Below are 27,161 nucleotides of genomic sequence, written 5' to 3' on the forward strand. Positions count from 1 at the left end.
AGCTGTCAAAACACATGTGGACTGTGAAACATTTGAGGAAGGAAAGTAGGGGCATCCAAATGACAAATGTAAGGTGATGCACATTGGAAAGAATAATCCGAACCATAATTACCTGATGCTAGAGTCCACCTTAGGAGGCATCACCCAAGAAAAAGATTTAGGTGTCATTGTAATCAGTACGCTGAAATCTTCTGCCCAGTGTGTAGTGGTAGCCAAAAAATCAAACAAGATGCTAGGAATTATTAGGAATGGGATGGTAAATAAGACCAAGAATATTATAATGCCTCTGTATCGCTCCATGGTGCGACCTCTGCAGGAAAGTAGTTTAAGTATAGTAGAAGCCTGGCAATCCGGTCATTTTAAATTTACGTTTGACCGCCCTAGAATCCAGACTCTACGCAGGGGAAGGAGTTTGGTCCACTGGACCACCAGGGAAATAAAGAAAACAAGATGCAAGGGGGTGTTCTGGTCAAGGAAATTTGTTTTAAATTGGGGAGGGGGGCGCCGGGAGGCGAGAGGTAGGAAGTACAGCTCTTGAGCAGCCATAAAATTTGCTCGTTAAATTAGGACTGCTCTGGAGCTGTGCGTCCCCTGGAATCAGTGGCGTACCAAGGGGGGGGGGGGGGGCGGTGGGGGCGGTCCGCCCCGGGTGTCAGTGGGTGGGGGGGTGATCCGCTTCACTCCCGCTGCTCCCACCCTACCTTTAAAAAAAATTATTTTGAAGCGTCGTTGCAGGCAGCGCCTCGCGTCTGCCCTGCAGAAGTAAATCTCTTTGCTTCGAAGTTCGTCGTCGTCGGGCCTCACTATGTCCCGCCCTCCTCTGAGGAAACTTCCTATTTCCACGAGGGCGGGACATAGTGAGGCCCGACGACGACGAACTTCGAAGCGAAGAGATTTACTTCTGCAGGGCAGACGCGAGGCGCTGCCTGCAACGACGCTTCAAAATAATTTTTTTTAAAGGTAGGGTGGGAGCAGGAGAGTCGGGTCGGGGTCCTCAGATGGGAGAGGGGTATTGTGGGGGTTTTCATATGGGAGAAGGGGACTGAGTGGGGAGGGGGGTCTCAGATGGGAGAGGGGTGTTGTAGGGGTTCTTACATGGGGAGGGGAGGGGGTTTTATATGGGAGAAGGGGACTGGGGTGGGGAGGGGGTTCTCAGATGGGAGAGGGGTGTTCTGGGGGTTCTTAGATGGGGAGGGGGTTTTCAGATGGGAGAAGGGGACTGGAGTGGGGAGGGGGTTTCCAGATGGGAGAAGGGGACTGGGGTGGGGAGAAGGGGACTTGGGTGGGGAGGAGGTTCTCAAATGGGAGAGGAGAGGGGTGTTCTGGGGGTTCTCAGATGGGTGAAGGGGTGGGGAGGGGTTCTCAGATGGGAGGAGGGAAGGGGTTCTCAGATGGGAGGAGGGGGCTCTCAAATGGGAGAAGGGGGCTGGAACTGGGGTCTGAGAAGGGGTCATGATGGAAAATGGGGCATGCCTGGGTCAGGTGGGAGAATGGGTCGGGCTGAAAAGGGGGGCAAGGCATGTGGATGAAGGTGGCTGAAACTGAGGGCTGAAGGAGGGTAGGTGGGATAAGGGGGCTAGTACTGGGACTGGGGGCTGAAAGGCAGCAGGGGCTGAAATTGTGGGGACTGGGGGCTGAAAAGGAGACAGGGAGAAGTGGCTGGGGCTGAAGCTCAGGACTGGTGACAGAAAAGGGCTGGGGTTGAAACTGGGGGCTAAAAAGGGGACAGGGAGAAGTGGCTGGGGGCTAAAGCTCGGGACTGGTGGGAGACAAGGACGGGCTGAAACTGGGGACTGGTGGGATAGTGGGGCTGGAACTAGGGGCTGGAAAAAAGGGGCAGAGAGGGGACAGATCCTGGATGGAAGGAGGAGTGAGAGGGAGGGCAGACCCTAGATGGATGGGAGAGGGAGGGCAAATGGTGGATTGAGCGGACAGAGAGAAAGGGCAGACAGTGGATGGAAGCGATAGAAAGGGCAGAGAGTGAATGGAAGGGGGAGAGAGAGAGGGCAGATGTAGATGGGAGAGAGGGCAGACATTGGATGGAGGGGACAGCAGAGAGGGCAGACACTGGATGGCAGAGAGAGAAGAAAGAGAGATGCTGGATGGAAGGAAGACAGTGAAAAGAAGATGAGGAAAGCAGAAACCAGAGACAACAAACTGTAAATAAAATATATATTTTTATTTTTTTTGCTTTAGGATAAAGTAGTATTGTAGCTGTGTTAATGTTTATAATAGAACATGTAAACAAGGTAATCTTTTTATTGGACTAATTTTAATACATTTTGGCTAACTTTCGGAGAACAAAACCCCCTTCCTCAGGTCCGGATAGGATATTGTAACAACACTATACTGTATTGACCTGAGGAAGGATGTTTTGGCCTCTAAAAGCTAAATGTATTAGTCCAATAAAATGGTATTATTTTATTTTCTAGATTTGTTTTATTTCTATTTGTTAATTTGTAAAGCGGTGATTGGTACTTGTTAGTTTTTTCAAATTTACATCTGCTGTCTTTATGTTTTGCACAGTACTAGGGGACATTTTCTGTTTCTGTGGTGTTGCATTGTATGCAGAGTCTGGCATCTTGGGGGTTCAGTTTAATTTTTGTCTAAATAGAAAGTTTATTATTGCTTATTCTATAGTGGATTAGGGTGTATCTGTGTTTGTGAAAAAGACATGGCTTTCGGTTGGCATTGACTGTGCAAGATGGACAATCTGTGTTATTCTGCCTGGTTTTGTTTTACAGTAGGTGAATTGATGTTCTAGTGCTCACTGTAGTGTTTAAGATGCTTTCCTTTTCCTTGTGTGACTTGTAGAAATTACTGCTTATGGTATGCTAGAATTGCTCTATAGGTCCTGAGTGTTTTGTATTCTCGGCATGCCTAGTACTAGATTTTGGAGAGGGGGGTGTTAAAAAATGACCAGCCCCGGGTGTCAACTACCCTAGGTACGCCACTGCCTGGAATACATATTACACTACGAATGAGTTCATTAGCATACTAATGAGCTCATTGTAATACATTTGCATGGGGTTCTCGGCATATGTTAGAGCCACGGAAAACCACTTTGTGCATTACTAGCTACCTAAACATTTGCTTTAGACTGGCTAGAACCGGTCTAAAGCAAACATAGTAAGCTTTGTGCATCTGGCCCTAAGTCACTGGCTACCTCTGGCATGCACTGGGCCTTTCCCCTCTGGCCCGTCCTGCCTTCTAGGGACTGGAAGTTGTATCAGGATGGGCAGGACTGGAAAAGGAACAGTGCATGCCAGAATCCTGGGACCCTCCTTTGGAAACTTGACTCTTTCATCTTTTCCTTCCTTTCTGTGGCTCTCTGCACTTTTCTCTCCCTTCTGCCCCTTTCTGAGTTTTCTCCCTTCTGCCTGAGAATGCAGAAAATTCAAAAATATGGACCGCTTGTAATTTACAGCTCATATTCTAGGAGAAGTGAATCAGCATTGCACAGAGGAAAGTGTATCCACTCCACCTCTGACAGCGCCCCCCCCAACCTGTAAGGTTGTTTGTACTACAGAGCAGTGGCCTGTCTGAAAGCCCCTTTAGATATTCAAAGGTTGTGGGGAAAGAAGACCCAGCAGTTTCTGTGTATAACTACTTTTTGAACTAGCCATGCTCTACTGCAGCTCCACACTCATCCCTTATATGGGAAGGAGTGCATGGTCCACAGAGGTGTGTGTTCACTTTTACAAGCTAATTAACTTGAATGTTTTGCTCTCCCTCTCTGTCTTGGGTGCTGTTTCTTGTCCCAGTTTCAGTTCCCAGCTAAAACGGGGAGTTCTGTATGGAACAGTCGGTGCTCCTCCTAGATCTTGTATCAGTTTTTGCAGTTACTTGATCAGAAGAGGCAGGGTAATCGCAGAAGTTGAAACAAAGAGAAAAGCTCTTCAATATTTACTTTTTTTACGTGTAAAAATTTTGATCAATAAATTACTGTACCTACTCGACTATAAGCAGGGATTTTGGGGCCCAAAAATTGGGATCTTGGCTTATAGTCGAGTCGATACAGTATTCTGTCCTTCCTCCCCTTGTCCCTTGTGGTGACTAGCACATCTTCCTTTACCCCCCCCCCCCCCCCCCCCAAGGTAGCCCGACATTTCTCCTTGTTGGTACGGCCTGGATGCTGCCACTGACACAGACATAACTGCAAGCAGGGCCGGTGTGGGGTCTTGAGCATCTGCGTTCCCCCTTCTTTTAGAGAAAAATGTTATCTCGGCTTATTCAGATGGGTTTATATTACGGTATAACTAAATTAATAAAATATATCCTATAGGCCAGTCAATAACATAGCAACATAGTAGATGACGGCAGAAAAAGACCTGCACGGTCCATCCAGTCTGCCCAAGAAGATAAATTCATATGTCCTACTTTTTATTTGTACTGTCCTCTTCAGGGCACAGACCGTATAAGTCTGCCCAGCACTATCCTCGCCTCCCAACTACCAGTCCCACCTCCCACCACCAGCTCTGGCACAGACCGTATAAGTCTGCCCAGCACTATCCCTGCCTCCCTCCACCGACTCTGGCACAGACCGTATAAGTTTGCCCAGCACTATCCCCGCCGCCCAACCACCAGCCCCGGCACAGACCTTATAAGTCTGCCCAGCACTAGCCCCGCCTCCCAACCACCAGCTCTGCCACCCATTCTAGGCTAAGCTCCTGAGGATCCCTTCCTTCTGCACAGGATTCCTTTATGTTTAACCCACGCATGTTTGAATTCCGTTACCGTTTTCATCTCCACCACCTCCCGCGGGAGGGCATTCCAAGCATCCACTACCCTCTCCATGAAAAAATACTTCCTGACATTCTTCTTGAGTCTGCCCCCCTTCAATCTCAATTCATGCCCTCTCGTTCTATCGCCTTCCCATCTCCGGAAAAAGTTTGTTTGCACATTAATACCTCAGTACTCATAAAGCCCTCAGTACTCATAAAGGAACTGAACTATAATAAGTGCTACACTGGGTAGCATCTTAGCTGCAACTAATTCAAGAGAAGAGCTGTGTGCAGTCCGGCTTCATTGCTGATGGCCTCCCACAACTAACACAGACCAACAGTGGAGCAGTGGCAGCCTATCTACAAGCCTTGTCCAGGAGCCAGCTATGAAACTTCAGCTTGGAGTCAGAGAGGGAAAGGAGAGACCTACCATATAGAGAGAGCCAAAGCACTTTTCCAGGCAGACTACAGGCGAAGGTCAGTTTTAGACTATCCTATGGCCCAGGGGTGAGATAGAAAGCATTGCCAGGTTTCAAGTGACTCAGAATCTTTTGGCATGTGGGCTTGTTGCTAAGTTTTGTTTATTGCTTTGCCATACTACTAATAATATATATATCACAAACTCTAACCAAAGTCACCTATTTAGCCCTACAAAGGGAAGGATGGCGGCCCAGGTCAAACCTGGTAAAGACGTTTCCACCTATTGAAACCTTACTATGACTTTTACTCTGTTGAATGAAATATACACAGAGGATCCATAAATGGCGAGGATGGAAACCAAGCATAGAATACCTAAGCTTAAACTCAAAACAACGTACACATAAGTTAATAGACACAAATATTTGTGTAGTCCAGGGGTGTCAAACTCATTTTGATGTCATTCCACATTAGGGAAAAAAAGTACATCAAGCAGGCAGATGCCAGGGGAACATATGCATATATTTCGCATGTTACATCATGTAAATTTTTCTTTTACTTTTCTCAATCTCTGTCACTTCCTTGGTCCAGCACCCTGGTCTGGCATTTGCCTTTTCAGGGAGTTAACAGCATAATAAAATACGTCCAACTCGGCATTAAAATATGAATTATGAAAAAAAAATGTTAATCCATTTATAACCAAACCACAGTAGATCACATCAACCAAACTAAAACAATTTACAGTGCAAATCAGAAACTAAATAGAAAAGCTCCCTAGAATGCAGCACTAGATTTCTTGTCCAGTCCGTTCCTCCCCCTTTCAAAGAACCTTAGTGTAAAACAATAGAAACATTTTGATTTCGGCGTACCCAAAGGAGGAGGGGGCTAGCACCTCAAAGCAGCCCTGGAGATTGTCAACACCACAAGAACAGAGCAATTTTTGTAGTGGCAACACCTAGCTGGTGGAGGCCTGCTGCAGAGAGGAGAGAGCAACAGGACCACAGCGGTATAGGCTGTAATTAGATCAGCAATTAAGGCAGTAAGAGGACAACTACTTTGGTAGAACCGCAGGAACAGTTGATACAGCAGGGAGAAGTACTATGGGATTGCTGCAGGGACAGCCATTGAAAGAGTTGGAGCCCTCCGCCTGCTAGAGCTTCAGTTCTGGCCATGAATGTCCCCTCCCTCCCCTCCTATTACTGCCAGCTGCACACTTGAAATGTGCTTAGTTTGAACTGCGGGGCCCTGTTTCTGCAGATCCTTATGTTGTTCAACTGTTATCAGGCCCCTGTGGTTGAAACAGCTGATGTTTGAGCCTGATGTGGCTCTGTAGAAAAGAGCCCCATGTTTCAAATAGAGCATGTTGTAATCATGTGGGCTGCCGGCAGCCAGAATAGGGAGAGGAGTCATGGTGTAGCCAGACCTCAAATTTGGGTGGGAAAATTGGGTAAGCACATTGTCTTCTCCACAGACTGCCCCCTACTCTCTGCCCCTTCCCGCTTTCCCTTCCCAGTCCAACTTAAAACTTTAAATACCTGAGCACTCAGAACTCTCCAGCGCAGCTCGGCAGTCAGCGACAGCTTTCCTGAGTTTGGTTTTCATGCACATGCAAAAGCAAGGTCCAGGGTCTGGTGGCACAGGAAAGCTCCACTAGCAGTGGAGCTTCTCTGGAGAGAGTTCTTGTTTGCTGTTTTTGTTTTGCACGGAGTGACAGTTGTTGGTTTTTGTGGGTGCCGATTGGCTCAGATTCCTTGAGAATGCGGCGGCGAAACAATTGCCTGTCGGGGTTCAACAAGCTTTGGGATAAGTGGTGCTGCATGCTGTTGGCTTCGTGCCAATAGCCGGTCGCTCTTTGTAGGGTTTTTCAGTGTATTTTTTTAGTTTAGAAAATTTTTGAAAAATGATTAAAAGGATGCAAGCATAGTTATGGGTGGAAGGGTTTTTTTTTGTCAACAATTGCACCAGTCACAAGTGGGTTTCATTTATATACCCGGTTTTGGGGTCCGGGTGGATGCGGCCCAGTGACGGATGGGACTTTTTCCCCCTATCCATTTATATTCAAGTGAACATTGTCTATTATTTGTTGAGTTAAGGACAAATCAAGACCAGGCATACATATGAAGTATCGCATATCATATGTAATGAGTCCATCTTGTTGGCAGCGTGGATGGATCTGCTGTCTTCTACTATGTTACTATGTTACATATTCACAGAGATTTGTTTCATTTTCTCTAACTCATCAGCAATGAATACCATTGCTGCCACTGGTATCTCTCCACACAAAACAAGCAGAAGTATCCATGTATACCCTGGAGGAAAGGAGAAACAGGGGTGATATGATACAGACGTTCAAATATTTGAAAGGTATTAATCCGCAAACGAACCTTTTCCGAAGATGGGAGGGCGGTAGAACGAGAGGACATGATATGAGAGTGAAGGGGGGCAGACTCAAGAAAAACGTCAGGAAGTATTTTTTCACAGAGAGAGTGGTAGATACTTGGAATGCCCTCCCGCGGGAGGTGGTGGAGATGAAAACGGTAGCGGAATTCAAGCATGCGTGGGATAAACATAAAGGAATCCTGTTCAGAAGGAATGGATCCTCAGAAGCTTAGCCGAGATTGGGAGGCGAGGCTGGTGTTTGGGTGGTGGGGCTAGTTCTGGGCAAGACTTCTACGGTCTGTGTCCTGAAAATGGCAGATACAAATCAAGGTAAGGTATACACAAGAAGTAGCACATATGAGTTTATCTTGTTGGGCAGACTAGATGGACCGTGCAGGTCTTTTTCTGCCGTCATCTACTATGTTCTAAGTATAGTAAGGAGACTTCAACTGACAGGGCTTAGGCATCCCTACCAGCTGCTGCAAAGGTACACACTGTAAGATGGGCCTCAACCCAAAGTGGGTGGGCCCCCTGCCCACTTGGGCCCACCTGTGGTTATGCCACTGGGGAAGAGGTGTCTATCCAACCAGAACTGGAGAGTAGAAGCATCATGCCTGTCTTGCAAGCCAGATGAAGAGGATCTTCAGGCCAAAAATGGCCCATGGGCCTTATGTTTAAAACTCCTAGTGTAGTCAGCTTCTCACTAGGTCACGGGTGGGCAACCAAGGTCCTCAAGGGGCCATAGCCCAGTCAGGTTTTCAAGAAAAAGGGCCACAGCCCAGTCAAGTTTTCAAGGTTTCCATAATGAATATGCATGCAGTCATGTGTGTATGTGTATTTATCGTATAATATCACTTGTTCACCATGCAGTAAAATGAGCAGAAAATCCTTGTTCTGATCATGTGTGCACACTCTTCCCTTTTAAGCATTAATGTACTTTAGAAAGGGCAACACAAGTCTCCAATTCTCATTTTAGCAGTAGAATCATGAAAAATAAATGTAACACCAGTGCATATTAGAGAGGTGAAATTCCTGGACTGCTTTATGGAGCAGCTGGTTCAGGAGCCAACAAGAAGAGGAACAATTCTAGACCAAGTCCTTAGTGGAGCGAATAATCTGGTGCAGGAGGTAATGGTGCTGGGGCCTTTTGATAACAGTGACCATAACATGATCAGATTTGATATAAACTCTAGAGTAAGTACACACAGGAAATCCAGTATGCTGGCATTTAACTTTCAAAAAGGAGACTATGATAAAAATGAGAAGAAGGGTGAAAAAAAAAAAATTAGAGGAGCAGCTGCAAAGGGCAAAAATTTGCATCGGGCATGGATGCTGTTCAAAAATACCATCCTGGAAGCCCAGGCCAGTTATATTCCATGTATCCATATGTTAAAAAAGGAGGAAGGGAGGCGAAATGACAGCCGGCATGGTTAAAAAGTGAGGTGAAGGAAGCTGTTAGAGCTAAAAGAAAGTCCTTCAGAGAATGGAAGAAGGATCTTACTGAAAATAAAAAGAAACAGCATAAGGAATGGCAAGTCAAATGCAAAAAGACTGATAAGCAAAGAGGGACTTTGGAAAAAAAGTTGTGTTGGAGGCAAGAACACATAGTAAAAACTTTTTTAAAGTATATTAGAAGCAAGAAGTCAGCAAAAAAATCAGTTGGACTGCTAGATGACCGAGGGGTAAAAGGAGAGATTAAATGAATTCTTTGCTTTGATCTTCACCAAGGAAGATTTGGGAGAGATACCGGTGCCAGAAGTGGTATTCAGTGCTGACGAGTCAGAGAAACTGAATCAAATCTCTGTACCTGGAGGATTTAATGGGACAATTTGACAAATTGAAGAGTAGCAAATCACTTGGACTGGATGATATTCATCCCAGAGTACTGAACTTGCACAGCTATTGTTAGTAATATGTAATTTATCTTTAAAATCAAGCATGGTACTGAAAGATTGGAGGGTGGCAAATGTAACGCCAATTTTTAAAAAAGGTTCCAGAGGTAATGTTAAGAGCTTAAACGAAGAGCAAATGAAAAAAAATTACATTTTGAAAGCCTGACCCACAGGAGCCCTGTCTCTTACTAAAAAGAAATTCAGATCATCTTCACTGGTAACCATTGCCCCCTACCACGTGTTAGATGGTGTCTGCTGAGCATATTCTGTGTTGACTTGTATTTATACCCTGTTTATCAGACTTAACAGACTTGCTCAATGTCAAATGTAACAGAATAAAAAAATAAATTTCATAAAATACACTATGCATAAGAGATTGACAATATATGAACACCAGAAATAAATGTGCTGCTTTTGTTCTTTTTGCTTCCTAGTTAAATACTGTGGACTAGCACACTGGGAAAATGTGATTGAATCAGACCGTAACGAAGTTACAGTGCAATTCATGAGTGGAATCCATACTTCTGGTCGTGGATTTCTTCTGTCCTATTCTACCACGGATAAATCAGGTATCATTATTCTTACACAGGTCCAGTGAAATATGTTGTTAAGGAAATAAAACCTGCAGAGTACATACAGCATAAGACACACTCCAGCACCGTGTCTTTTCATGTGACTTGGAAAGATGCCACAAGAAGTGACTTGATGGCTGGCTGGTTGTTGTATCTGTAAGTATATGGCCAAGGTGAAGACTTTTTTTTTTTTTTTTTTTTTAAAGATGATAATTATAGAGCACAGCTGCCATCATAAGAATACAGGCCTTCCACTGATTATATTGCTCAAGCATATTTCTTTTTGTGAGACTGGAGGGGATGGGTTTAAAGTGCATACAAAAAAATTACTGACCGATAGAATATTTGAGTGGCATCTTAGTTGGTGATGGTTGTTGCTGTATTCTGTTTTATAGTTCACTTAATAAAGAAATGTGTGTGTGGGGTGGGGGGGGGGGGGGTTCCTGTGGTTTTGGGACAGTACTGTTGGGCCAGTGCAGGAGCAGTTTTTGACGTGCTTTTTTACACTACTGCTCTGCAGACGGCGGCAGCCATTTTTGTCACAGGCTGCAATAATGGATTGCTCTTTCTCCTTTTCTGTCTTCACAGCTTTCAGGCCGTTGTGGTGTGGACTGCGCCAGTTCCCTTGATTGACAAAGGGTTTTTTTTCTCTGCCTTTTTGGTCTCTGTTCCTTCTCATATGGCAAATTTTCACACAGAAGCCTGGACCTTGCTGCTTCTCAGCTGCCCTTGCAGCGTTCTCTTCGGAGGCCTTCTTCAGGCTACTCCTCCTGGCTATATTTGTCTGCTGCTCACTTCTGTTTCTGAGGCCTTAGTATGCTGTCATGGATTGTCCTTTTTCCTGGGGGGGGGGGGGGGGGGGGGGGGGGGGGGGGGGGGCAGTGTGTTTCCTTCTCACCTCAAGCTAAGGGCCAGCATCTCCTCACGGTTGCCTGGCCTGCTGTTTCTCAGCTGCATTGGCATTCCTTCAGTTTGTGCCCACGCTTGCAGGGATGTTTGTTACACTCTGCTGCATTTACTTCAGGTACTGGATTGCAGGTTCCTTGTTTTGGTAGTTGCATCTGTATGCCACTTGGACTGTTTATTCTCCTTCCTGAGGCATGGCCATTTTTCTCCTCTCTGATGCAAGGGCAGCTGGTGGCCCATGTCCACATGAGTGTCTAGTGGTGCGTTGCTGTAACGACCATCTTCGGGGCACATCTGTCATTCTGGCAGCGGCCTCCCTAAGGTGACGATCCCATGTGGCGTCAGGAGCCTTAGACTCCCAGTTGTCTGACCTGATTTTCTGTCCCTTGCAGCATTGTCAATCTTCAGCTCCTGACTCTGTTCACGGACTTTAATTTCAGCATATGGCGGCATTTCACCTCACAGCTCTCTGCACTTTTATCCACCTTGGGCCAATTCTGGCATGGGCAATTGCCCTTCGGATTATTTAGCACTTGCACTATTGGCCTTCGTGTCACTGTAGCCTTGCAGCTTAGAGTAGATGCCAGGTGGGATGGCCCCTAGATGCCTGAAAGGTTGCAGCCTTCTGTTTTTTGCTGCTGATCAGCGGAAGACAGTTTGTGGCGCCTTCACCGACCTCTTCATGGCCGCTGTTTTAGGCCCCTTCTGTTGTGGGCTATGCAGGCTGCCTGGTCTCACTGCCCATTGCATACTGTCAACTTCTTGCTGTCTCGAGAGCCTTCTCTCTGCTGGGCAGGCGGCGTGGTTGTGTCTTTTTGCTTCTACAAGCAGTCCCTTCACTGTTTGCTCCAGCTGTGTCGGCCTTCAGCAGTTCCTGTAGCCATAGTTAGCTTTTGTCTCACTGTGACAGTTTCAGCTCAGTGCACAGCTACCGCTGCTTGGTTAGCTTGTGGCTCTACAGTATCTGCAGAATTCGGCTCTTTCATGGCTGTTGAGCATAGTTTCCCCTTTCCTCCACATGCTGCACTGCTTGGTATTTAGTTGTGGAGCATGGTTCTGCCTACTCCTGGTGACCGCATCACCGTATCTAGTGTAGTCCACTCGTGCTTCGCTGGTCCCAGTCTCAGTTTAATTCCATCTTGGGATGCCATTCCCAGTTTCCTCTCTGTTGATTGGAGTGGCTTCATATATGAATGGGGAGCAAACCCCCTCCTTTTATTTCTGTGTATAACACAGCTCTAGTCCTGTCTCTGAACATGCCTGCCTGTGCCTGATGGCCACATCTCCTTTGTGGGGCACAGTTCCATTTCTGATGACTAGGTGCGTCTCCATCGCAGCCTATCTCTGTCTCATCTCTGTTTGTTAGTGCTCGCTCTCTCTCTCTCCATGTAGAGGAAGCTCTGTTTCAGACTGTGAGGCATAGCTTCATCTGGGATAATCAGCAAGGCTCCATCTCTAAATACGTTATCTCAGTGTGCGGAGCATAACTTCATCTCTGCTTTTTCCACATCGCTCCAGTACAGTTGGTTTTGGCTCTGTCTATGGGACATGGCCTGTTCCTGGGTTTTGGGACACATCTCCATTTCTACATGTATGCCCAGCTCCACCTCTGAGCGTGAGGTGAGGTTTTATTGTACAAAGTGGATCGCTGCCTTCCTCTGGTTATACCCCATAATTTCATCCTTGGATTTCTCCAAATCTCTGTCTCTGGATGCATAGTTCAGTTTCTTCTCTGTTTACAGAGTACTGCTCCTTGTCTGGTTCTGGGGTGCAGGTGCATCTCTGGATGAGAAGTACTGTGCTATTCATGGAGGTGGAAGTGCACCTGTGTCTGAACATGTACAACATCTTTGACGCTGTTTTATATCTGACTCTCGGACTGGTCTCGTCCTTGTATTCTATGACTTTCCCACTTTGTTGAGGAATCTGTTCTAGCCAGGGAGCGCGCCTCTGGTGTTTTGTAGTGCACAACTCAGCCCTTTGTGTGTGAAATGTCGCTAGATGGTATTGTATTTCAGCTCACCCTATGTCTATAGTGTTCTGCTTGGCTCCGAGCCTGGGGCGCAGTTTTGCACTATCGTGCGACAGGATCCTCCCCATCTTATGTCTGAGTTCTCATGTGTGCCTTCATGCTTGAACTGGCTCCATCTCTGTATGGTCAGCGTGACTCCAGCTCGGCATTTTTTGTGTGGTTCCATCGCTAATATGAAATCCTGACTGTATTCTGTGCAGATCCCTTATTTGTCTCTCAGAGTTGAGGGTGACTATCAAGATGGTCCCGCCATTGTTGCAAGTGGTGGTATCCACATTTCCATTTCCAGTTCTATTAATCAACTGTTGTTTACTCCATTCTTCAGGAGGAAAATCATCCTGGGAGTATCACAGTCACTGTGGGCCTTTGTTGTACCTTCAGGCCACCAATGGATGTCCGAGCATGGTCTCCTTTCCTGCTACTTGTGGGCCCCAGTCAGGGCAATGCAGCCTCATGTGTAACCATAGTTCACTGGAGTTGGGCGTCTGTTGCTTGGGCATATGTCCTCTGGGCACGTCTTCTCTCCATTCACTTCTATGAAGGTTTCTAACATGGTGCTTGTGACACATGTTTTTCAGACCTTGTCTGATTGATGGTTTCTGCTAGGTCTAAGGCATCCTTTGGGGCATCAATTCTTTCCGCAGCTGTGTCTGGTTCCTACCCTACTTACAGATTGCTTTCCTACATTCCACGAGTCTCTGGATCTGTTTGCTGCTAATGACATGTAAGGAAAAATTATGTCTTACTTGACAGTTTTCTTTCCTTTAGTCACAGCAGATGAATCCAGAGTTCCACCCTGTCACAAGGTTGACATTATCAGTTCAGTCTGTTTCTCTGCTTAGGTTTTTTGCTGTGGTTGCCTGTGCGTAGTTCTGCTAGTTGACAGGTTTATGCCTCATTTCTGTGAAGAGGGAGAAATGTTTATTATTCCTTCTGCTTTGTTACGAGAAATACTGACTGACCAAGGAGCATATACCGTCTTATATGGCTGAGTTCACCCTTCTCCTCCATAGCTAACTCCAGACTCCTTTCCTTTTGTCTTGCCACACCTTATGCCTGGAATGGGCTTCCTGAGCCGGTACGTCTAGCTCCATCCCTGACCGCCTTCAAATCTGGGCTAAAGGCCTACCTGTTTATACTGCTTTTGACTCCTAACTTGTCACTTGCTCGTAACCTTTATCTTGTCTTCCTCTCTTCAATAGTCCCTTTCCCTATGTGTCCTTCTGTGTCTGTCCTACCCTTATCCTTATTGGTCCTGTCTGTCTGTCCTGATTTAGATTGTAAGCTCTTTTGAGCAGGGACTGTCTTTTCTTCATGTTCAATTGTGAAGCGCTGCGTACGACTGGTAGCGCTATAGAAATGATTTATAGTAGTAGTAGTAGTTCAGTTTAGTAGATGGTCATAATCCACAAATCTCTGGATTTGTCTGCTTGCAGTAACTAAAGGAAAGAAAATTATCAGGTAAGAAATAATTTTTACCATAGTTTGCATGTGTGCATTTCCTATCGATGATATGTGCATAGTCACTGAATAGTGCATAAACAGAATATTGGTGTTTGCATATTTGGCACCTAAAGGTTGGCACCCACTTTATGGATTTACCCCTAGTAACCAGTGTAAGTGGCATAGAGTGAGCTATGGAAGACAGCAAATAGTTCATCCATAGAGAAGAGCAGATTTCAGGTTCTCTATGTACACAGTCTCACTCTGTTTTGAGGAAGTGAAATTGTCTTTAGAACGGTATCCCTCCTTCCACATACCCAAGGTAGTAACATTAGATTAATGATAGGCTGGGATGAGGATGGGATTGCATTATAACTTAGTAACTAGTGATATGCGTGTGAGCCATTTGAGTACCATATATGAATAAGTCTACTAGTTCTGGCAGAGAAGGGGTCATTATGTCTCCTCAAGGTAGTGTTGGTTTTTGGATCTACTTTATTGTATGTTTGAATCATGCAGTCCCATGAACAAGAGAGACTTTGGCTGGGTTTAAGAATCTGGAACATCTGAGACAAACATCTTTTGTATTGAGTGTCCCTGATAAATGAAATATCCTGCTTGTTCGTGAGTTGGTGATTGAGATTCAGCTTGACATGCTTAAAAAAAAAGGGAGGGGTAGTAGGAACCAAGAGATGAGTCTTTCATGTCTTGCACCACTTTCATGTCTTGTTCCCACTGCAGCTATTTCCAAACAGGTTGAAAATTTCCCTATGATGTATTACTGTATGAAATAACCTGTAGATCAAATTTATCTTAGATACCAAAAACAGTATTCTTGAAGAAAATGTTTTGCTGGAATTTTTTTTTCTTTTTGACACTCGTGGAAGTTGAATAAAACTCTGGCAAGAACAAGGTTCAGGCCTTGTTTGTTTCCTTCTGTCATCTAAGTACCTGTCCTGTTGTGGTACTAGAAAGTGCTGGTCCCATCAAGTTTTATCCTGTGTGGCCGTTCTTATGATTTGAACTCCTCACCAGATGCTCGTCTGCACCAAATATTACCTGCTAGTGAGCTTCCTAATCACCCATCGTTGTATGCAGAACCTTATTCAGGAGGATGGTACCATGAGCAAGGTTCTCAAACCACTGCAGCAACAATCTGCAGTTGTTGCAGCCAGACGGTTTTTGAGGGGGGGGGGGGTTATATAACAGTGAGTTACAAATAATAATAAAAAAAAATAGATCACAGCAAATCTGCAAAATAGAAAATGTAAAGCAGACCCTTTCACCACCTGATTTCTGTGACTAAAACTCAACATGTGTTTTTAGAAGTCATGGAGCATCTTGAGAGTCCACATAAAGCAACTGACCTCATTGAAAGGCCTTTTTCCTTGTCATAAAGCAGATGAAGCCATTACGTATGGGTTATGTCCATCAACCAGCAGGGGAGATAGAGAGCACTCAAACTTTCACAGTGTCCTCTTGGCCAGCTAGCTCCACTGCCTCTTCAGTATTCTCTATCTCCCTTAGCAGGGTGGCTGCAGCTTGTTCGAGCTCCAGAAAAATCTGCTGGGAGGTGGTTCCTGGCTTGCCAGTTGTTAACCGGGGTGTTGGAGGCTATAGCAGCTTCACTTTAAAGGCACATAGGTTAGCCCTTTCCCTGCCTTACCCATACCTCTGTGGATGTGGACAATGTTGCCTTGCTTTCCCTGTCCTTACCCACCAACAGTGGATGCAGGCATATAGGTTCGCCCTTTCCCTGCCTTTCCCACTCATCTGAGCCTCCGGAGTCTTCAATACCTCTGCTTTCCTCACAGCTAAAAAAAAAAAAAAAAGTTGCGTCGCGTTTTTAAACGCAGAGACGCTGGAACAGAGGTTTTTGACCTGATTTTCAGCAGGATCAAAATTGTACACTAGATCCTTTGAGGTAAGAGTGTTTTCCAACTCCTCCGGGGTGGGCCAGTGATCGGGGCGATTTTGGCGCGAAACCGCCATTTTGGATTTTACCGCCGTTTTTCGGCGATGGCTGCGGACAATGTAAAGCGCTGTTCCACTTGTGGCAAGCGCAAATCAGCAGCAGGGCTCTGTAAATCGTGCTGTATTGGCGTAGGAGCCAGCCCGAGCATGGCGAGCGATGTTTCTTCCCGCTCTGAGCTGGCAGCGGGCGCCATTTTGCTTACACCGCATGGCGCGGCCTCCGTGGACACGGAGAGACCTGAGCCGGGTGGGGCACCTCGAGATGAGGTTATTTCAGGAGTGGCTAGCACCGGACAGGATTTGGGTGCCCAGGGTGAGATTTTCTCCCCGGATTTTGTGCTTTTGCTGCATAAAGCATACATGATGAAAAGAGCCCTTCCTCAAGGGTCGCCTGAGGCTCCTCTGATTGCCCCCCCCCCCGATGGATTCTGGCCTGGGACTGCCCAGTGAGGCTTTTTTCCCGGATGCTTGGCCTAAAGATAAGCGCAGAAGGGTTAATTCCCCTTCAGATTGTGGTGCACCTTTTTTTCCCCCCCATGGTCGGGGTGTGAGGATTCGGAGAACTCTGACAGACGTTCTTGGTCTGAGGAACCAGAGTCAGGTGCGGATTTACCACAGGATCTGGATGATCCCTCCGCGGTGAGGATTTTCCACCGTGATGAGCTGCCAGCGCTTATTTCAGATATCCTGCAGGCCCTCTCGATTGAAGATCCTGACAGTGGCATGGCCTCCTCGGGTAATCCCAGGATGGCTAGTACCAAGAAAGCTGCTCGGGCCTTCCCTTTGCATGACTCCATCCTAGAGCTTGTTTCGGCTCAGTGGGCTGACCCCGAGGGACCTTTGAGAGTTTCCAGGGCTATGGGGCAGTTATACCCTCTGCGTGAGGGACATATGGCTCGTTTTCAAATGCCTACAGTGGATGCCCTAGTCACTGCGGTGACAAAGAGAACTACCCTCCCTGTTGAAGGAGGTGTTGCCCTGAAGGATGTTCAAGACCGTAGGCTGGAAACAGCGTTGAAACGGTCCTTTGAAATTGCAGGTCTCACTGTTCGGGCGTCTGCATGCAGCTGTTATGCTGTGAGAGCCTGCCTAGCTTGGCTGCAACAGGCAGTGGCTCAGCCCGGAGATGGAGGGGAGCCCTTCTTGGATGTGGCTCCGCGGATGGAGGTGGCCTTGTCCTTTCAGGCTGATGCCCTTTATGACCTTGTCAGAGCTTCGGCTAAACAAATGGCAGTAGCAGTGGCGGCTCGCCGTCATCTGTGGCTACGACACTGGGCAGCGGACATGGCCTCTAAGCAAAGGTTGGTGAAGTTGCCTTTTCAAGGACTTCTCCTATTTGGTGAGGAGTTAGAGAAAATTGTGAAAGGCCTGGGTGATCCAAAACCCCAGCGCTTGCCCGAAGATAGGCAGAGGCCTTCCTCTAAGGGCCAGGCGGTCCACTCCTCGTACAGACCTCGCTTCCGTGAAGCTAGAAGGTACCGCCCGGGGCGTTCTGCTGGGTTCACTTCACGTGCCCGTGGTCAGCAGAGGAACTCCTTTCGCTCGGACAAGCGTTCCGCAGCCGGTGGCTCAAGACCAGGAGTTCAGGGGCGACCCTCTCAATGATGGTGCGCCGGCCCTCTCCTGGATGCCTGTCATCGGAGGACGGCTTTCCCTCTTTGTCGAGGAGTGGGCCAAGATTTCCTCAGATCAGTGGGTTCTGGACCTGATCAGAGATGGATACAGAATAGAATTCAACGCCCCAGTAAGAGACGTGTTTGTGGAGTCCCGATGCGGTTCTGCCGTCAAACGGGCGGCGGTGGAGGAGACTTTACAAGGTCTGATTCAGTTAGGGGCAGTGACCCCGGTGCCTCCCGCCGAGCAAGGCTGCGGCCGATACTCCATCTACTTTGTGGTGCCGCGAAAAGGTGGGTCCTTTCGCCCTATTCTGGACTTAAAAGAAGTGAACAAGTCCCTGAGAGTACGGCATTTCCACATGGAATCCCTGCGCTCCGTCATTGCGGCGGTTCAGCCAGGAGAGTTTCTCACGTCTCTAGACCTGAAAGAAGCTTACTTGCACATACCGATTTGGCCCCCGCACCAGAAGTTTCTGAGGTTTGCGGTGTTGGGAAAACATTTCCAGTTCAGGGCCTTGCCTTTTGGCCTCGCCACAGCTCCCCGAACCTTTTCGAAGGTAATGGTGGTAGTAGCTGCTTTTCTCAGGCGAGAAGGTATCAGGGTTCTCCCGTACCTAGACGACTGGCTCATCAGAGCAGACTCTGCAACAGAGAGCTTACAAGCTACAGCCAGAGTGGTCTCAGTACTGCAATCTCTAGGCTGGGTCGTCAATATGGCCAAAAGTCACCTGTCCCCTTCACAATCTCTAGAGTTTTGGGGGGGCCAGGTTCGACACAGTCTCGGGCTATGTGTTCCTACCCGAGCTAAGGCGGTGCAAGCTTCAGAATCAGGTCCGTCTGCTCCTGAGGATGCCCCGCCCGCGAGCTTGGGACATTGTCCAGCTGCTGGATCGATGACAGCCACGATGGAAGTGGTACCCTGGGCGAGAGCGCACCTGAGACCTCTACAGTATTCCCTACTCCGGAGATGGTCTCTTATTTCTCAGGATTACCAATGCAGACTTACTTGGCTCCCTGCGGCCCGTCTCAGCATGGAGTGGTGGCTCTCGGACAGCATGCTGCGGCGAGGAATGCCGCTGACGCTCCTCGTTTGGTGCCTAGTGGTAACAGATGCCAGCCTGAAGGGCTGGGGCGCACACTGCAAGGGGAAGCATGCCCAGGGTCTATGGACACCCGAGGAGTCGGAGTGGTCCATCAACCGCCTAGAGTTGAATGCGGTGTTTCAGGCGCTTCTGGCCTTTCAAGTGACCCTGGAAGGATTGGCTGTCAGAGTGATGTCGGACAACACGACAACGGTGGCCTTTATAAATCGACAAGGCGAAACAAGGTGCAGAGCACTAGCCGCGCAGGCTGAACTGATTTGCCACTGGGCCGAGCTGCATCTTCAGTGTCTGTCGGCAGCTCATATTGCAGGTCAGAGCAATGTGCAGGCCGATTAACTGAGCAGGCATCAGATCGATCCAGCAGAATGGAATCTGGCAGACGAAGTATTCCTGCAGATCTGTGCCAAATGGGGCAAGCCCGTGATGGATCTAATGGTGATAAGTGCCAATACCAAAGTCCCGTGCTTCTTCAGCAGACGGAGAGATCCTCGCTCGGCGGGGTTGGATGCCTTGGCTCAACCCTGGCCTCCGGGTCTACTTTATGTGTTTCCCCCATGGCCCTTGATAGGGCGCCTGCTCTTGCGGATTCGGCTGCACCCAGGAGAAGTGGTCCTCATCGCCCCGGATTGGCCAAGGAGACCTTGGTATGCAGACCTCCGACAGATGCTCCTGGAGGCTCCTCTGCCGTTACCTCTGGTACCGAACCTGTTGACTCAGGGACCGGTAGCCATGGAGGACGCCGGCCGCTTTGGTCTTACGGCATGGCTATTGAGAGGGCGCAATTGAGGGATAAAGGTTATTCCAATAAAGTTATTTCCACTCTCCTGCAAGCCCGCAAGCGGTCCACTTCCGTGGCTTATGCCAGGATTTGGTGCCTGTTTGAGTCTTGGTGTGCTTCCAGAGCCATTGTTCCAATGCGGGCTCCTGTCTCGCCGATTCTGGACTTTTTGCAGGAAGGTGTACAAAAAGGCTTGGCCTATAATTCCCTGCGGGTGCAGGTGGCAGCGTTGGCCTCCCTTCGTGGTAAGGTGGAAGGCGTGTCTTTGGCTGCTCACCCAGATGTGGCACGGTTTCTTAGAGGGGTGCTTCGGCTCCGACCTCCAGTGCGAGCACCCCGTCCAGCTTGGAACCTGGGGCTAGTTTTGAAAACCCTGCAGGCATCTCCTTTTGAGCCGCTTCGGCGAGCATCGTAGAAAGACTTGACACTGAAGGCCGTTTTTCTGGTGGCCATTACCTCGGCGAGACGGGTGTCAGAGCTCCAGGCGCTGTTCTTTAGAGACCCATTTCTGCAATTTTCAGAGTCTGGAGTCACGGTTCGGACCGTGCCTTCCTTTATACCTAAGGTGGTTTCAGCCTTTCACTTAAACCAGCCTATTTTCTTGCCCTCTTTTTCAGAGGAAGAGTTTCCAGAATCTTTTGGGCAGCTGCACCTTTTGGATGTGCGCAGGACTCTGCTGCAGTATCTGCGAGTTACTAACTCTTTCAGGACTTCTGATCATCTGTTTGTTTTGCTATCCGGTTCTCGCAGAGGGTCTCCAGCGTCTAAAGCCACTATTGCCCGCTGGCTCAAAGAAACGATCTTTTCAGCTTATCTGCTGGCCGGCAGGGTTCCGCCTGTAGCCTTTAAGGCACATTCTACTAGAGCGATTTCTTCCTCTTGGGCTGAAACTGGAGCACTCTCTCTTCAAGAGATATGCAGTGCAGCAACATGGGCTTCTAAGCTCTCCTTTGCCCGACATTACAGGCTGGATGTGGCTGCCAGGAGGGATGCGCGTTTTGGTGCACAAGTGCTAGCGCGTGGTGTGGCTTGTTCCCACCCTTTCTTGGGATTGCTTTGTTACATCCCATACGTAATGGCTTCATCTGCTTGATGACAAGGAAGGGAAAATTAGGTTCTTACCTTGGTAATTTTCTTTCCTTTAGTCATAGCAGATGAAGCCATGAGCCCTCCCTGTATGATTGTCTGTATGCTGTGAATCTGTTTTTCAGGTTCTGTTCTAATTTCCTGAAGTTCCTTCCTTGGGAGAAAGTTGGAAAACAATCTTCAGGATTCATGTTCAGTTTAAATTTAGGAGGATGTGTTCATTCCCTCCAGGAGGCGCGTGTGTTCCCCTCCAGTTCTATAAATAGGAGGATGAGTTCATTCCCTCCAGTGTGTTGGGAGGATGTGTGATTCCCTCCAGGAGGCGTGTGTGTTCCCCTCCACTTATACAATAAGGAGGATGAGTTTATTCCCTCCAGGAGGATGTGCATTCCCTCCTTTATGAGTTCATGCCCTTGTGATGGACCATCGTTCGCTGTGAGGAAAGCTCTTGTGATTCCCATTGCGGTTTGCCATACTGCTTTGGAAGCTTCAAATACTGAAGAGGCAGTGGAGCTAGCTGGCCAAGAGGGCACTGTGAAAGTTTGAGTGCTCTCTATCTCCCCTGCTGGTTGATGGACATAACCCATACGTAATGGCTTCATCTGCTATGACTAAAGGAAAGAAAATTACCAAGGTAAGAACCTAATTTTCCCATAATGCCCCCCCCCTTTTTTTTGGCAGTTAGGTTTTTTTTTGTCTTAGCAGTTCTAATTTATTTCTTTCTTCTTTAGACCTGATCACCTGCTTAGAGAAAGCAAGTCGTTTCTCAGAGCCAGAATACAGGTAAGAAATTCTCACCAGCTTAAGGCTCTGTTTTTTTTGTTTTATTTTGTTTTGTTTTTTAATGTTTTATTTAGTTGGTTTGGCAAATATTTGTAGGATTGGTATATGTTGTTACATCTCTAAGGGGCCCTTTTACTAAGGTAAAAAATGGCTTTAGCGTGCCCTTGTGCGGGTTTTTCATACAAGCTAAGACCATATCTACCGCAGCAGTAAAAATGGCCTTTTTCTATTTTCTGTATGAATGGCCATGTGCTGATGTTCAGCAAAACCCAAAAAATCCTCTTATCAAGAATGTACCTGTAATAACGTATCTAGCTGCAAATACAATCTCAGATTCAGTTGACAAAAAAATAGAGTAAAAAGTCTCAACAAACTCTGTTCTCATAGGCACACTGCCTTTAATTTATAGGAGCACTGGCTGTCATCATTGGCAAAAAACGTCCAAAGAATATCCAACCATTTGAACTTCTAAATTGAAAACAAGAAGTTATCTTGTTAGAATGCTCAGTATATTTATGTCCTCTTAAGCCCGTATTGTGTTCTTAGAAGACCCGTGCGTTGATGTTGCCATTAGCTCATGACCATTAAAAAATTTAGTGTTCGTGTATGTACCTTAACCCATTTTATAGGTGGTAAGATGTAGCTGCACTGAATAGAACAGAAACACCCAGTCTCTGCCCCCAGACACACCCCCTCAAAAACGTTTTTTAAATTAATTTTTTGGCACATGGCTAGCACACGCACATCTTGGCTTTTACCATAGGATGCCTAAGCTCATCCCACGATATGCCATTTTAAGTTAGGCACGTGTTAGCACCTAACACAGTTTAGTAGAAGGGCCCCTAAGATAGCTGTGTTTCATCTTATAACAGGAAATGTTATGTTTTCTGATAAATTAGTTTGCTTTGAGAATACATGTACCTTGGCATTTTTAATGTTTTCAGTTTGTCAGATGATGTGGCCAGCAGCTGTCATTGAGTCCTTTACTTTAACCTAAATAAAGATGCTGTGAGCTTTGAACTGTATATACAGTAACATACAATTATAAGCAAAGCTGTTAAAGGATCAGGTGCCCAAAATTTGGGGCCCAGTGTGTGTCATTGGACCTAGGTCAGGCAAATGTGCCATGTCAGAGCAGGCCCTTTGACTAGGAGGAATTGCCATAGGTTGAAGGGAAGAGGAAGAGAGAAAGAGGCTGGGTAAGGAGGGAAATTTAAACAAAAAATGCAAAAAATGGAGAGAAAAATAAGCAAAAAACCTGCAAAAATTGTTACAAAGAATCCTCCCCCCCCCCCCCCCCCCCCCCCCCGGCTCCCAAAAATTGGATATTATCTACGTATATTCAAAACTCTTATCCATTCCTTCATGATAAGCCTTTACCTTTTTTGGCTCCCCCCCCCCCCCCAACTTTCACAAAAAACATACATTTAGTCTACCTTTTATGTGCCCTCCCCCCACCAAGTCCTCAGTTGATAGTGCTTTGGTGATTGAGTGTGCTTGCTAATTAGAGGGGCACTTCCTCCAACACAGTGCCACTTGTTGGTCAGTAATGGCTGCCATGGTAGAGGTAGCTGCCTGCCTTCCTCCATTAGGCTCAAATGTATCGCTCTAATGTTATGGCCTAGGCCCAACTAGCCCTAGTGAATGATAACTAAAGTCTTGTCTGTTGGTTGGAATGTTTGTGCCTCTGAAACTGTACTGCTTTAATCTCATTGTTAAAACATTGATTTCCTTCCTGACCTCTTTCTTCCCCATGCCCTGTATTAATTTCTGGTTGAACGGAAACATAGCCATTCGGTTTTCATAGTCCCCTTAAATCTGTTCAGGAGTGAGCATATATCATCAAAGCAGAGGGTTTGGCAGTGTTCAGGCCTGAATAAATATATAAGATCTCTTGTATGTCTTATTTTGTAATTATTAGGGTAATTCTATAACAAGACACCCGATATAGGTACTGGTTATGGTACTATTTTTAGTCTATTCTATAAAAAAAAGTAGATGCCTACTTTTCTTTATAGAATACTAGTGCAAATATCTAAAACAAATGTACATAAAATTGCAATCATTTATATTAGGCCTGTGACTGGTGTAAATGCTGTTGTCCTGCAGTGAGGCCGTTTTTTAAAGATAAGTTGTTTTCACAAGTGTATATGGCTGTGGCCTGTTATCGTTAAAATTACTACACATGAAGATATAGTATGAATTGGGGACTGATGATGATTTGGGGCGTTAGCAGTATTAACTGCAGTTCTGAGACGCGTGGTTTCTGATGATCCAACAAAAAATCTTTTAAAAATGGGCTCTTACTACTTTATTTGAATTTAAATTATTGACTATTTATACATGCCTAATTGTTAGTAGAAACACATATAAATGATAAAATTCTGTGTGTGTACCTGGGCAGTCTGTCCAAATTTTGCCCTTGCAATTGCATATGGCTGCCAGCAAGTACATGCAATCATGTTCACTTTTCTGCTCGTTGGTGCTCTATAAGAGGACGCTTATATTCATATATGACTAGAACACTGCCATTTATGTGCCTTTCTGCCAGCTAAAAGTAGGCAGTTCCCTAGAGAATTACCCCTTCTGTGTGTGTATGCAGGCCCAGGGCTGCTAAGTCTTCTGTTGATTGCACAGAGTTGTTTTAAGCAACATTAATGACCTGCAGTCCATTTTAGCAGTGCTCTCGTATGTTACGTGATATGGTCTTCAATGAGTAAAGGCAGTATATCAAGTTTTAAGAAACATCTGTTTGACAGATTGTTATTCTAGTGCTTTCCTTACCTGTCTCTGATGGTGAGGGCAGTAATGTGAGGCACATAATGGGCTATTTTTTTTAATGTTATGTTCTCATTCCTTTCAGCAAATATTGTCCAGCTGGTTGCCTGATGCCATTTGGGGAGGTTTCGGGGACCATTCCTCATGGGTATAGAGATGTGAGTATAACCCACTGCTGGGTAGGGGAAGAATTTGAATAATCTGTACCATTTTAGAATCACAGCAACAGGTATCTTCTGTTGGTATATCACGTTATAACTCTATGATGAGAGCAATTTTCAAAGGTGGGCATGTCCACCTGCAGTTCCAAAACACATGGGCATTGAGTTACAGCAGAAGCTTTCCCAAAGTTGAGTTTAGAGACAGAATTGCAACAATATGTATAGTTCTGACCAGGTAAAGTGTCCAGATAAACAGAAGATGCAGGTGTCTAGGATACCTTTCCCTCAAGTAGTTTAGAAAGCAACATATCTACTTTCCCTGTGAAAATTGGCGTAAAGTGCCTGGGTAAAAAGTATCTACAAACTTTCCAGCAAGGTGGGCATTATAAAATTTGCCGGTTTAGGGGATAATTTTATAGAGATTTTATGATGTGCAAAGGTCTGTTTTACATGCAGAAATTAACTTTTTTTTAAATTGTGCAAATAAATATGTGTTGCACTGAGGAATTTTGACGTTGGTCAGGATGAGGGTAATTTAATGTCATATGTCTGTGTATGTCTTTGTTTTTATGATGATATATACAGTGGTGGAAATAAGTATTTGATCCCTTGCTGATTTTGTAAGTTTGCCCACTGACAAAGACATGAGCAGCCCATAATTGAAGGGTAGGTTATTGGTAACAGTGAGAGATAGCACATCACAAATTAAATCCGGAAAATCACATTGTGGAAAGTATATGAATTTATTTGCATTCTGCAGAGGGAAATAAGTATTTGATCCCCCACCAACCAGTAAGAGATCTGGCCCCTACAGACCAGGTAGATGCTCCAAATCAACTCGTTACCTGCATGACAGACAGCTGTCGGCAATGGTCACCTGTATGAAAGACACCTGTCCACAGACTCAGTGAATCAGTCAGACTCTAACCTCTACAAAATGGCCAAGAGCAAGGAGCTGTCTAAGGATGTCAGGGACAAGATCATACACCTGCACAAGGCTGGAATGGGCTACAAAACCATCAGTAAGACGCTGGGCGAGAAGGAGACAACTGTTGGTGCCATAGTAAGAAAATGGAAGAAGTACAAAATGACTGTCAATCGACAAAGATCTGGGGCTCCACGCAAAATCTCACCTCGTGGGGTATCCTTGATCATGAGGAAGGTTAGAAATCAGCCTACAACTACAAGGGGGGAACTTGTCAATGATCTCAAGGCAGCTGGGACCACTGTCACCACGAAAACCATTGGTAACACATTACGACATAACGGATTGCAATCCTGCAGTGCCCGCAAGGTCCCCCTGCTCCGGAAGGCACATGTGACGGCCCGTCTGAAGTTTGCCAGTGAACACCTGGATGATGCCGAGAGTGATTGGGAGAAGGTGCTGTGGTCAGATGAGACAAAAATTGAGCTCTTTGGCATGAACTCAACTCGCCGTGTTTGGAGGAAGAGAAATGCTGCCTATGACCCAAAGAACACCGTCCCCACTGTCAAGCATGGAGGTGGAAATGTTATGTTTTGGGGGTGTTTCTCTGCTAAGGGCACAGGACTACTTCACCGCATCAATGGGAGAATGGATGGGGCCATGTACCGTACAATTCTGAGTGACAACCTCCTTCCCTCCGCCAGGGCCTTAAAAATGGGTCGTGGCTGGGTCTTCCAGCACGACAATGACCCAAAACATACAGCCAAGGCAACAAAGGAGTGGCTCAGGAAGAAGCACATTAGGGTCATGGAGTGGCCTAGCCAGTCACCAGACCTTAATCCCATTGAAAACTTATGGAGGGAGCTGAAGCTGCGAGTTGCCAAGCGACAGCCCAGAACTCTTAATGATTTAGAGATGATCTGCAAAGAGGAGTGGACCAAAATTCCTCCTGACATGTGTGCAAACCTCATCATCAACTACAGAAGACGTCTGACCGCTGTGCTTGCCAACAAGGGTTTTGCCACCAAGTATTAGGTCTTGTTTGCCAGAGGGATTAAATACTTATTTCCCTCTGCAGAATGCAAATAAATTCATATACTTTCCACAATGTGAGTTTCCGGATTTAATTTGTGATGTGCTATCTCTCACTGTTACCAATAACCTACCCTTCAATTATGGGCTGCTCATGTCTTTGTCAGTGGGCAAACTTACAAAATCAGCAAGGGATCAAATACTTATTTCCACCACTGTATTTTGTTCTACTCTGTCTAGATATAGGCATATAAGTACATAAGTACATAAGCACTGCCATGCTGGGAAAAGACCAAAGGTCCATCAAGCCCAGCACTCCGTCTCCGACAGCGGCCAATCCAGGCCCCAAGAACCTGGCAAAAACCCAGAATTTAATAACGATCAATGGACTTTTCCTTCAGGAATCTGTCCAGACCCCCTTTAAACTCAGCAAGGCCAGCTGTCGTCACTACCTTCTCCGGCAATGAGTTCCAAAGTCTAACCACATGCTGAGTAAAGAAAAACTTTCTCCAATTTGTTTTAAACCTACCACATTCTAATTTCATCTTGTGTCCCCTGGT

The 27,161-nt window shown here is 46.4% G+C and overlaps 1 protein-coding gene across 2 annotated transcripts in view; it reads left to right on the plus strand.

Annotated features, from left to right (window-relative positions):
- DCBLD2 (discoidin, CUB and LCCL domain containing 2) overlaps positions 1–27,161 on the plus strand; it is a 155,684-nt gene that overhangs the window by 79,275 nt on the left and 49,248 nt on the right. For both annotated transcript variants that reach the window (XM_030204054.1, XM_030204055.1), the window contains exons 3-5: positions 9,847–9,981; positions 21,654–21,705; positions 24,569–24,641. In XM_030204054.1, the coding sequence (XP_030059914.1) occupies positions 9,847–9,981; positions 21,654–21,705; positions 24,569–24,641 (260 nt within the window). The remainder of the gene's footprint in view (positions 1–9,846; positions 9,982–21,653; positions 21,706–24,568; positions 24,642–27,161) is intronic.

This window comes from Microcaecilia unicolor, chromosome 5, assembly GCF_901765095.1.
Source record: "Microcaecilia unicolor chromosome 5, aMicUni1.1, whole genome shotgun sequence".
Classification (NCBI taxonomy): domain Eukaryota; kingdom Metazoa; phylum Chordata; class Amphibia; order Gymnophiona; family Siphonopidae; genus Microcaecilia; species Microcaecilia unicolor.